The 12,746-nt window shown below is 41.6% G+C and overlaps 1 protein-coding gene across 1 annotated transcript in view; it reads left to right on the top strand.

Annotated features, from left to right (window-relative positions):
- BTBD11 (BTB domain containing 11) overlaps window positions 1–12,420 on the top strand; it is a 180,280-nt gene extending 167,860 nt beyond the window's left edge. Inside the window, 10 exon segments of the mRNA XM_030453252.1 lie at window positions 1,412–1,517; window positions 2,347–2,449; window positions 4,100–4,181; window positions 5,061–5,129; window positions 8,216–8,281; window positions 8,283–8,330; window positions 12,121–12,138; window positions 12,140–12,190; window positions 12,192–12,285; window positions 12,288–12,420. Of these exon segments, the coding sequence (XP_030309112.1) occupies window positions 1,412–1,517; window positions 2,347–2,449; window positions 4,100–4,181; window positions 5,061–5,129; window positions 8,216–8,281; window positions 8,283–8,330; window positions 12,121–12,138; window positions 12,140–12,190; window positions 12,192–12,285; window positions 12,288–12,331 (681 nt within the window). The 3' untranslated portion in view covers window positions 12,332–12,420.
- Window positions 12,421–12,746: the final 326 nt, after the last annotated feature.

The following is a 12,746-nucleotide window of genomic DNA, read 5'->3' as shown; positions in this document are numbered from 1 at the left end:
ACTGGAAGGTGCTGAACAGAGGAGATGCTCCCTGTGTGAGACAGCCTTCTTTTCTCAGAACCACAGCAGTGAGCCTCTCTCCGAGGGTTGGTCCCTGTGCCATGCTAAATGGTGTCTCTTAGTATCAGTATTTCTCCATCTTAGCATTTCTTTCTGTGCTACATCTGACGTAGTAACAGGAGCCAAATCCTGCCTGCGGGCAAGCACATGTCATTTCCTTTGACATCAGCATGTGCCTGTGAGAGCACAGCTCTACCCTTTCCCACCCCATCTGATTAGATGCAGTAAGGGAGTCATTGCAGGATCTCTGCCACTCCTCCTTGTCCCTCGTGGGATTTAAGAAGCACTGCTGGTAGAACTGATCTGGAATGTGCTCAGAGAAAAGGAAAGGGTCAGTTTCTGCTCTGTAAGCCTGGAGATATTTTTAGTGTAGCATCTATCTCCTCAAATTTTTATATTAAGGTTTTTTTTTCCTTGGCCTTGGACCCTCTCATGTCTAAGTGCTTTCCTTTTCACAGTTTCCTGCTGTGCAAGGGAATCACCAACCAACAAGGTAGTTAAAAGATGTTGTCATGAATTGACTGTGTGACATCATTGAATTTGGCTAGACCTGCTCTGGTTATCAGCAAAGTGTGGGATAAAATTTGCCAAAGCTTTAAAATCTTTGCTTTTGGCTGTGACTGCTTCACTATCCTTGCAGCTTAGGAGTACAAATATTCAAGTTGCTTAGGTGCTTTAGGAAGCATCTTGTGGGTGCCTTGCCCCCAGAATCTGAGCAGAAATGGGTAAGGTTGTGGACCAGACTTGGTTGGCTTCCTCAGGACACTGGTGCCCTGGCCAGTGCCAGAGGTGTACGAGCACATTAATGAAATATTTGGGATTGAATAAGAAGGTTCAGTGGCAGACTGTGATGCTTCAGTCACTCTGTAAGGGAGGGTCTATTTGTGAGACTGTTGCACTTGGGAATGCATGCAGACTGTGCCATGAAATCTGTCTGTAGCTCTTGTTTTCTAAAAAGTGACCAATGACCATTTTCTAAAGAATGGCAAAAAGTAATTTTCCAGTACACTAAGTTTGCAAATAAAAGGAAATTGCTATTGTCAAGGGGCTTTGTTTCTACAGAGGGGACAGGAGCTATGGAGTTTGTTAGTAAAAGAAGAGCTCTGCTCCAAGGAGAGGACTTTTCATACTAATTGATTCCTACAGGAGATACAGCAATCAAGTAAATGAAAATTGCAGTTTCGAACAAATACTGATAATCCTAAGCTCTGATTTTTAATAAAGCTTTAGCAATCACATTCTTCAGCTTCAAAACAGGCAGCTCTTGAGAACAAGGTAACATCTCCTTTGCATACTGATTGTACCTTGCATACTAAGCTTACATTGCATATATTTGTTTTCTTTTGTGTAGAACGAAGTCATCAGCCAGCAGCTCTCTGTCATTTTCACTCATTGCTATGGACCCTACCCTATTCCTAAACTCGTTGAAATTAAGCGCAAGCAGACCTCTCGCCTAGGTAAGTGGCACTTGAAGATACTTGGTTCCCCAAGGAAAGCTGTGGAAAGTTTGTGTTGCTGGCTTGGGAGATGGGGGGGAGGCAGGTCACAGAAAAAACAAGTCAGAGAAATCGAGTTTCAAAGGCAGAACTAGAAAAAGAAACGGCCCCAGACTTAGCCTGTCCTGAAACTCCCACTGAAATCAGAAGGCTTAGACTGGGATTGTAAATCTGCAAAGTCCGTGTTGCTGACTAGGCTGGGGTCTGAGCCTGGGCCTGGAGCAAAGAAGTCTGTCCAGATTTCAAACCACTGCATCTGGCTGCAGGTGATACCACAGTGGCAAAGCTCTCCCAACCCTGCTCTTGAAACATGGGTTGTTTTAATGTGACCGAGCGAAGACCCGAGTGATTTTCCAGAACATTTTTCAGAAAATCCAAGCAATATTCTTACCCTTGGCAAGAAGACTTCCCCACACAGGGAGGGGGGTGTAATAGGGTGCAAATGTGTTTAGGGCCCTCCAGCATCCACTCAGCTGCAGTTTGCTTTGGGTAGCAGAGCCAGGAGGCCGTGCCAGCTCCACACAGTGAGGACAGGGGGCTGTTGTCTCAGCAAAGGTCATCATAAACTTCAAAGCTTTGAATTCTCTCAGTCTGAACTCAACGTGGCTGTCTGGAAGGGTTCTGTCTCAGGCTGTCCAAAATAGCTCTATGGACTTTACTCATTAAAAACAATATGCTTTTGCACAATTGTCCTCTTTTCTCAAAACAGGAAAATGCTCTGTACATTAATGACCGCTTTCAAATTAAAGTTACTGTGGGTTTTTTTCCTCTTCTTTTTTTGTCATTCTAGATCCTCATTTTCTTAACAACAAAGAGATGTCAGATGTTACATTTCTGGTGGAAGGGAGACCCTTTTACGCTCATAGAGTGTTGCTGTTTACTGCATCACCAAGGTAAAACAGATGTCTAGTTTTTAACAAAAATAGAATTGGACTTTGTGGTTTTGGTTTTGTTGCTGCTCTGAAGATTCTGTGAGGGCTGATGGCTCAATCTTCAGGTTCTTCTTAAGGAGCAAATCTCAACAGCTTGTTTCTGGTCAATCTGCAGGATGTTTAACAAGTTCTCCCATCACTAGATTCTCACTTAGCAAATGATCCATGCTTCTGGCCACGCATCTGCCTTCATTCCACTGAGGCACATTTGCATGGAACTCGTTGCTGCATCCAGCTCTTAATCTAATAATCATTTATCCCCTAAGTGGCTGAATCCTGCCTTTCATCAGTGTAGGCAGTCTCCAGGCAAAACAAGTTGCAATCACACAATTCATTGACAGCATTTGATGCTTTTAAAATAAAATCAAATAACTATAAAATGTATCATGCTGCCTCCAAAGGCATTATTTAGGGTCTGTTTGTTCCCTGTGCTCAGAAGGCTGGACGTAGGTTGTCAGCCCTAATGTTGCTCATAAAACTTATTTTTCCACAGCTTTGTAATTCAAGGTGTCTTTTTAAACAAAATTTAAACAAAATTAGCTTGGCTTTAAGATGTGGCAAGGACAAGCCACCAAGTTTAGGTAGCTTGAGCAATGTGGGAATTGATGCTACATGTGCTGCCAACCCACAGCATAAAGCAACTGCAGTACCTGACTCTGCCTTCATTTAAGAAATGGATATTTTGGTTTAGAACATATTGGTAGAGGTACAAACTTTAAACCTACCAAACTGTAAACCTACTAATATATGTTCATAATAGAGTTTGACATAAGCAAATGCAAATAAGTCATTATCCATATTTTAATTAACAAGATACAGTTGTGATATGGAAAAGGTTACTGCCAAGCAAAGAGAAGAAAAATTTTGCACTACTGCCAGAAGGTCAGATAAATTATCAAGAAGAGGAAGTACAAGGTTAGATGTTTCTGACAGTGCTTTTCCCATTTTCACCTTCTCATCAAATGGGAATATCTGGTTTTGAGAAATAGATTACTATATATGTATATGTCTCACTTAAATCTGCAAATACTAACATAAAATGTGGGTTGTTTCTTTTTCCTGAAACTTACCTCTGAATTTCAGGTTTTGATAATCACAGAACAGCAACCTATCCAATTTTCTCTCCTGCTCATTCTTACTCAAGTGTATTAAACCTGTGGAAAAGAGTTTTAGTGGAGTTGTTTGAATTTTTTCTTGCAAAACATTTTTTTTTAAATGGTATAATGGGCATAGGCCAAAATTTATCTCCTTTGAAACAGGTGCTGTGTGGTTTTTTAAATGTTGTAGGTTTTCCTTAAAAAAAAAAAAAAAAAAAAAAAAGATTAATTTCTGTTTTATGATATGCATCGTTACAGTGCCTGAATTTCTCATATACTTTGAAACTTTTGAAAAATACAGATAAAATCACAACAGAAAAAACAAGTGAAATGTAAAAGAGAGGCTTCCCTTTGGTTTGAATTTTATTTTATGTCAGTGTCTAAATCTTGATGCTTTTCAAATCCATTCATTTCAGTGTACTGTTTTTGCAAGAGCTGATGCTATCCTTCCACTTTGCCATCCTTTTTCAGAGGTAATTGGGCTGATATTTCAATTTCACTCCTTTTTATTTAGGTTTAAAGCATTGCTGTCTAGCAAGCCCTCATCTGATAGTACTTGTATTGAGATCAACTATGTGAAGTACCCCATCTTTCAGGTAAAGTCAGTGCTTACATTGAATTTGAATGGAACATGTGACAGGAACATCATATGTGCCTTGTCCAAATTAGTACCTATGTATTTGGGGAACATGTAGCTCTGAGAAGTGGTTTTATGAGCAGGGGCTTCACCTGCATTCATACACTAAGCTGCAGAGTGCTGTTGATTGGAAGCTTGGAAAAGACACAGTTCATTCCCTTCCTTAGCAGTATGGTTGAATCAATTTTTTTTCCATGAAAACACAGAGCTTGCTTTCTGTATCTGCAGCATATATGTTCTATATATGCCTCCCTTTATTTTACAGTCAGAGCTCAGACAGTTCCACCTATCAGCTGTTAATAATTCCCAGCTGCCTACAATAACTTTAGGCTTGGTGGAAGATCAGTGCAGAGGGATCTTAGCTGGCTCCTATTACAGTGCAAAGCCTCCCCGCTCCTTCTCATCGTCCATGCATGCCCACACAGAGCTGGGTGAAGGTGGGGGTGCCATTGCCAGGGAAGGAACAAGGGAATAACCATTATATAGGCTGTATTTTCCTGAATCAGTAGTGTACTGAAGATACTGGAAAATACATTGAAAATTCAGAATTAATTAATCAGCTTCCTGCAAACTGTTTGGAGCTCACCAGAAAGTTCACCATTCAGTGTGGCTGGTGAGGGCTGAGATGTTAGACTGTCGGTGTGAAAGAAACATTGAACTGTGCATGGGGAGACAGTAACCAAATACAACTTGAAATCAGGAGGTTTGAGACAGTTTTATCTACAAGTCCTTGATGCTGTTGGAGAGACTCAGGTATTGCTTACAATCTTTACAGCACTCTCTTGTTCTCTGATGTCTTAAATTTCTTTTCATACACACTTCCTTTGTTTTATTTCAGCTGGTTATGCAGTATCTTTATTATGGAGGTGCAGAGTCACTCCTGATTAAAAATAATGAAATTATGGAGGTAAGAGACATTTATCTTAATTGCAGTGGGAAAAATGCTAAGTGATCTGTGTTTCATTCACCCAAGGGTACTTGGCCATTGGACAAGATGTGAGCACTCCTGTAAGTGCCAGCACTGTCTTGCCCAAAGTGCCCAGGCTGTCCACAGTCCTGCAGGAGAGAGTCTCTTTCTGTCAGTTGCCCATTATGGTAACTTTGCCAGTGTGAAGTTGGCTGTCAGAGAAGAGTAGAAAAATTAAGATCATCAGGCAAAAAAAAGTGTCTGAAATAGAAAGGTGCTTTGACAGGGTCTTTCAAAGAAGCTTTCAAAGCTGATGTTAGCAAAATCTGGAAGTGGCTCTCAGAATCATAGTAGACCATCCCCTCTCTCTCAGCCTGATAGGTGAGGTGCTCAGCTCCAGCTGGGCTAGTAAGCTTCTCTCTGCCCCACTCTTACTTTTGACTGATTTGCTTAGGTTTATATGTCCAGAACTATCTCAGCAGAGTAAAAGCATCCCATTTGGTTCTTCACTTGGGTGAACTCTTGAGGAATTTTTCCTGGCTTTAGCATGGGAAAAATCCCACTGGAGTCACAGTTCCATTCCAAGCATGGGGCTGTCAAATTTTCTGAATAAATCCGAAAGCTGTTCCCTGATATACAGAGACTTCTTTACCCCTTTCTCACTGCTTGCAGAACATCTAGTGCCTTTGTGCCATTGGTGAAAGGCAAACAGAGCCAACTGGAGCTGACTGAGCCTTCAGTGGAGCCATACATCCATAACCTGTGTGGATGTTGAGTCATCCATTCTCTTCCCAATAAATCCTGTGTGCTGTCATTGCCAGCTGGGATCAGTCGAACGACTCTGACTAAACTGAACTAAGAGATACTTGAGCAAAGTCTTGATAGTCATTCAGGGAGTTTGCCTGTTGACAATCACCAAATTACAGCAGTGAAAAAGAATACGGGACAGTAAATAGTAAAATCAAAGCTAGTTAAACAGCTGGTAATCATCAGTGCACAGATTATAGTCTGCCACCATGATGTTTTATTGTTGCCTGCATTAGTCTGTCCCTGTGACACTACTTACTGTCTGGGGCATCCGTGTGAGTCTTGGCTTTTAATGAACTTTTGCTTACCAGAAATTGGAAGTGACTCTTCTCTAGGGTACGAGTGACCAGGGTGAATCAATTTTGATTGCTACAGGTGTATCAGTATCAACCCTGCTGGCAGCCAGGGGATGAAACTGGTCAGGACTGAGATAACTCTTTTCCAGCACAGATTTTTAACTAGACATACCCACACTGTATTTCTGTGCATTATAAGAAAAGGTCACTGATTCTCTGTTTCACTCCTAGTTTTAAAAGAAGCTCCTGAATTTCTTACCCTTTCTGAAATAAGGAGACTTAGGCTAGGCAGTGCAGTGGCTTTATAGAGATGAGTGTGTTATCACCTAGGCTGTTAAAAAGCTTGTGCTGCAGTTCAGCTGGCTGCTTGCTCTACTTTCGTGACATCTCAAAACTTCTGTGACTCAAAAATGTATGACTGATTGATTGATCTGTTGATAACAGATCTAGACACAGTTCCTCACAGTTTAAAGTAATTACAAACCAGGACGTGACTGCTTGGGCCACAGAGGCAGCTGGAATAGGATTTGGCTTTATCTTTCAAAACTGCATTTAGCAACTTGCCTTATTACAAATATGATAACAAGAAGCACCAGAAATACTCCACAGAAATCTTGCTGCAATTTATAATTGGGGCCAGCTGGCTGCTATCACATCAGCACTGCAGATTTCCAGCACTTGGATTTATTTATGGGATTAAAGCAGAGCTGGAGTGGACTGCATAAGAGAAGTCAGAATAATGTCATGGAAGTTTCAAGAGTTTTGTTCCCTTGTGCTCTTACCTAGTACCATGAGAGCCTTTTTGGGATTCACAGGATAGATTTTTAGCATGCACTCCTAGATGAGAAGGGCTGTATAAAGGCTTAAACACCTGAACAGCTTGGCCTGAGACCTCATTGGGTTAGAGCAAGGTTTCAAGCCATGAAGAAACTCAGCCTGCTTCCTAAACCAGAAGAGAGACAGAGCTAATGACCTACCATGGAAAGAAAGAAAGAAAGTGAAATCCCTTTTTCCCTTCTGTAAAATGACAGAAAGGAGACAATAGGAGAGATCTTAGCACTGCTGAAATGAGATGGAGAACTTAAAATTTAAGCCATTTTCACCCCACAGGCTTCAGTTTATTCCCACTGTGTACAGTGACATGCAGAGACCCCAAGGCAGTGCCAGTCCAGGTAGTATGTCCAAAGGGTGGGTGCAAGACCAAAGAGAGAGCTTGAGTCCTGGTGGCTGTAGAGCCATAGTAGTGCAGTGATACAGACACATGACACTAACACGAGTGTTAACTGGGCAGTGTCTGACACCAAGGTGGTTCCCACCTTTGCGTTGTATCCCACTGTGCACCCACTCCTTGAAGTGATATGGAGCCAGGCAGTGCCCGTGGCCTTACTGCTAGCAAGGAGCATATGGAGATGTGACTCCACTTCTTGAGCCTGCTGAGATGACAGATTAGAGGTTTATTGCCTCTCTAGGTTTTTGGGACTGCCCAGGGTTGTCATCATCATCTGCTTTAAATTCCTTTATACATTTTGTTCTGGCCCTTCTGCTGACATCTCCACATTCAGCCCAGGTGCTCTGTTTCAGCCAGAGCCTGTCAAACACTTGAAGAATCAGAACCCCTTTTTTGCCTGGACTGTAATTCCAGATCCCTCCATGCAGAGTCATGTTGGCAAAGTGACCAAAGACTCTCCAAGCCACCATTTCCTTTTTCTTTCTCTAATCACCCCCCACCCCAATCCAAAGTCAGCACCTGGATCTAAGCAGCCTGTGGTGGTTTGTCCACGTACAGCTTCTCGTAGTATGATCTAGAGGGGATTGCAAAGGGTTGAAGGAAGCAAGCAACGTTCTTATTCAGACTGTTAGTATTTTTGTGCTAACTGAAGCAGGAGCAGAGAAAAGCTATAATGAAACTGTAAAGAAAGAAGCTCTGATTCTGTATCGCTCAGCAGTTTTGACTATTTTTTTCCTTGCCTCTTTTCTTTTTAGCTTCTCTCTGCTGCTAAATTTTTCCAGCTTGAAGCTTTACAACGACATTGTGAGATCATTTGTGCAAAAAAGCATTAATACAGAAAACTGCGTGGATATTTATAATCATGCCAAGGTAAAAATAACCACATATGCTTGCATGTTATGTGTCTGTCATCATAATCATAGGGTCACTTTTATGGTAAGCAGTGATACATTTATCGTATGCTTAGTGTTTGTTCTGTATTTAAAAATTTATCATTCATTTACTAGGAGTGAGTGGCTAATAGGTATCCAGTATAGTCACAGTCCTAAATCTTGTAGATAAGAAACCCCAGTGACAACTCCTCACTAAGCATTTCAAAACTCAATTTGTGTGTACCAGCATGTACATGCAGAACTGAGCCTTATCAGGCAATCCAAAACTGCTGAGTTATTCAACAGAAATGACCCAGCTGAATAAGACACTTCACTTTCACCTTCCAAGCTGCATTTTCCCATTACAGTTTCCTTTTTTGCTCCTGCCAAAGCCCACTGGGGTGATATACTCAGTGCTGGGTGTCATCTTGTCAATATAAAAATACCATGTTGTCAAAGTGCAACATCTCAGAGCTGTGTGAGGCTGGTAATGAGAATTTTATGTCTTGATGAGGAGAGATTCACAGCTTCTTATTGGAATCAAATAATTTACTTAGCCTGCAGGTGGCCTAAATCATTAGGCATAAAAGCATAGCATTTTTTGACCTAGAAAACATGGTTTTGATCATTGGGGGTGGTTGCCACATTGATTAATTTCAGGTTTTCTCCTCCTCTTGCATGCTTAGTAGTTAGACTTTCACTTGGAGCATCAAAATGCTAAACAAGTAGTTGTAATGAAATATTCTTAAAGCATTCTTGAGATGGGTTTTTTTTTCTGTAACTTACATGCTCTGTATGAAAGATGAAACAGTGCAATATGACATGGAGGTCTGTTTGAACAAAGTAATCCTGCAGATTGCTCCAAACCCCTGCAGATCTGACCTTCATTTCTGTTATCAGGAATGAAGTAGTACTGTTAGGTCTTGATGTGCAGATAATGCACAATTTGGCGTGTGAAATATCATTGAAGATCCACATATAAAAATGAATAAGGAATGAGGTGCATCTGCAGGTCCATTTATTGTAATGGGAAAAAATCAGCAGTGCAAGAATCTTCTGCTTCTGAAAAATATTTGATGTAAATATTTGATGTATTCTAGCTTTCTCCATTTGTATTACTATTACTAAAGGTAAAATGATAATTTTTAAGTTTTTTAAAATCACTTTTTTTTAAAAAATTTGTTACTTCCATCCTCATTGAAGGAAGTTTTTTAACAGAGTTTTAGACCTGTCTGAGGAACTTGTTACACTGCCAATGCTGTGACTCAAACAAGCCAAGTTGACTAAATCCAGCTCTTCTTTTGCTTGCAAGGGCCCCAGCCTGCAAATTTTCTGTGCCTGTATGTCCCAGTGGAGTCCATGGAAATAGTGTGCTTGAGAGGCTTTTATGGACAGGGCCACATTTGCATTGACGTGGGTAGTGTATTGCAGAGGTAGCCAAGTGAGTGTGAATGAAATCTTGACTTCTGGAATTAGTTAAGCCACATCACCTAGAGTGCTGCATGGGCTAATTTACCCCACTTCCAGTAAATTACCAGGGACAAGCTTCATACTGCTGTAGCTAGAAGGTTTCCAGGACCTGAACTCACATTTGAAGCTAATTCAGATACATCTCTATTTACCGCTGTCAGCAAAGGAGAGAAGATTCCATCTTTTTGCTCCTGGTCTGTGTGATTTGCAGGTGATTAATCTGAGCACAGATCATTCTGCCCAGATTGCTCCCATCAACGCAGTAGCTTCATTTATTTGCTATGTGAATACAAGATAATGGTAAGTGGCAAAGAGGCCAGATGGTCCTGATGAGCTGAGGCTGCTCACAAGCAGTTGAAGCGCAACTTGCCAGCCAACCATCTGCCTTTCCATGTTGCTCTCTGAAGAGTGGGAGAAGCTTGTGTTAGACCCCAGTGAGGATAGGAATAAGGTGAGCAAGCACTGAAGCCAGGAACCACTGCATCAGGCAGGAGCTGGTTTTTTTGAGTAACTTGCTCCTATTGTAGATGCTCATACTTGTACAAGTCTGGTACTTTGCTGAACGGGAACTTTGGCAGGAACTCAGGTGATGCTGAGACCTGCTTTTCCAAATGAGTAGTTAAGCCCAGAGACACATGGAGCATCATGACTGAGAGAAAAAAAGGATTTCGTGGAAGCAGAGCATGAAGTGAGCATGGATTTGGAAAGCTATGTGTGGTGGGGGCCTTAGGTTGTAGAACAGTGTTTAGCAGGGTGGTGAGCTGTGTAAAAGGAGCTATAAAAAGAAGAGACTGAGAGTGTGGGTTAGGTTAAGTATTGGTAGGAAGGGGAGACAGTGAGGATTTGGCCACATTTAGTATTTAAAATCTGAATTAAGAGTATTAAAATAATCTGTGGCATCCCTGTGGACTTTCCATTCTTAAAATTGCAACATCTAAAAAGGCAGGTATTTGATGAGTATCACTTAAAGGATTTCATTTTACAAAGCCTTTGTCACTGTTCTTTACTTCCAAAAAGAAACAAATAACTGGGTAAATAGTATTTATAATGTTGATTAGAGTACTTACCACTAGATACCAGTAGTTTTTCACATGAACGTCCCCAGACTCCCAACAAAACCATTTGGAGTTTCAAGCATGCCTGAAGCATTCAGCACTTGCACAGATTGCAATCTGGGCCTCAGAACAAGTGTGAAAAATAAAAGTCTATTATTTCCTCAGTGTTGTGAATACATTGAAATAGTGAATTGGGATGAATGGTAGAATAAAAATTCACACATATGCTACTTCACCCGTCTGCAAAATAATGCAGTCATGATTTGATGAAAGCTTGGTTTGAAATCAAGTAAAATTCCTTAATTTTCCTCAGGAAGGTGGGTCCTACCTAGCCCTATTCTGGTTGGGTTTTTTTGTTTCTTTGTTTTCGTTATTTTGTTGGCTTTTCTTTTTCAACAATTTCCATTCTTAGCTCTGAGAGTGATGTAAAGCTGGTGGTGGCCATCACTGCTGCGTAGTTTATTCCAAAGCTATGAAAATGCCCCAGCAGTTCTGGCCCCTCAAGCTGCACCTCACATCCAAAGGTTCCATTTTACTGAGGAGCTCGGACCTAGCAGGAGCTTACTTGGGCAGGAGGATGAGCTGAGAACTCCTCTCTGCACTTGTTTGGCTATAATTGCACATCTCTACTCTTCGTGTGATCACAGGATCTAGCTGGCGGTGATGACCAGTACAGGTCACCCATCCAAGGACCAGTATGGGTCACTGAAGGTTTACTCACACGTCACAGTTACCCCGAAACAGCATCCCATGTAAGGGAGGTACTGACTGCCCCAAACCACACGCTCTACAGCCTCCATTTCTCCTCCAAAGGTTCCTCAAAGCACAAAACTTGGCATGACAGGGTTTCTGCAGTCATGTCTCCCATCCTTGCTGGGGGGGGCCCTTCATGAAGCTTGGTCTGTAGTGTATTTTCCCCAAACCTGTAATTTTAGGGTGTAACTTGTAGCATGAAATCACGGGTCTGGGTGAACTCTGTGGGTAAAACTCCCACCAATTTCCAAGGGAGTAAAGCTTCAGCCCCCTGGAAGTTTGTTTCCTTAACAACCAGGGCCTCAAAACATAGAATTGTTACCAGAATCATAAGCATAAAAAGGCTGTTTGATTAAATCCTTCCCCCTCCACACATAGATGTGTGTAAGCATTACAGTGCCTGTCTGAAAGGCCTAGCATGTGTGTTTGTTTTGTGTGCAGCCCTTACGTACTGTATTACAGAGAGGGTTTTATCAGAATGCTTATCTTTCTTTATTTCACTTCTTGTAGTTTCTCGGAGTCACAGAACGTATCTTCCTATTGCGAAGGCTACTTCCTAAAAAATATGATGGTCCTCATTTGAAAACGAAGCTTTCAAGCAGCTGTTGTACGACAAGAACGGAGAAACCTCTGGTCAAAATGTACTCCAGGACTTACAGAGGACGTTGGCCACAAGGATCAGTCAATTCACTTGTCTTCTTCAAAGGCTCCATTGTCGTAAACCTGAGGAAGATTGGTTACCCTCTAATAAAGACCCTGCAAGCTAAGTCTGCTGTTGCAGTTGCTGAAACCTGTTGCCAGTTTGCCTTAAACGACTTAAAAAAAGAAAAAAAAAAAAAAAAGAAAAAATTCTACTTCGCATCCAAATAGTCTGTGTGGGCCAGAGGTTCTGCTCTGGGGCTGTGGCCCTGTTTGGATGAGGGAATACAGAAAACAAAGCTCCTCCATGTTTTTGAGCAAATGGGATACAGGGAGTATCCAGTGAATCACTGTTGTACTTGAATTCTGAACAACACGTGTGTTGTTTGGAGCTTGATGCCAGAACTCACAGCAGTGAACAGCAGAAGCCCCCTTGCTGAGCAATGGTGTGGGGCAACACTCTAATTGACCAATTAATCATTCAAGGAGGATTTGTC

This window comes from Calypte anna, chromosome 1, assembly GCF_003957555.1.
Source record: "Calypte anna isolate BGI_N300 chromosome 1, bCalAnn1_v1.p, whole genome shotgun sequence".
In the NCBI taxonomy this organism is placed as follows: Eukaryota; Metazoa; Chordata; class Aves; order Apodiformes; family Trochilidae; genus Calypte; species Calypte anna.
The sequence above is the reverse complement of the archived record's forward strand: the minus strand, read 5'-3'. Positions and strand labels throughout refer to the sequence as shown.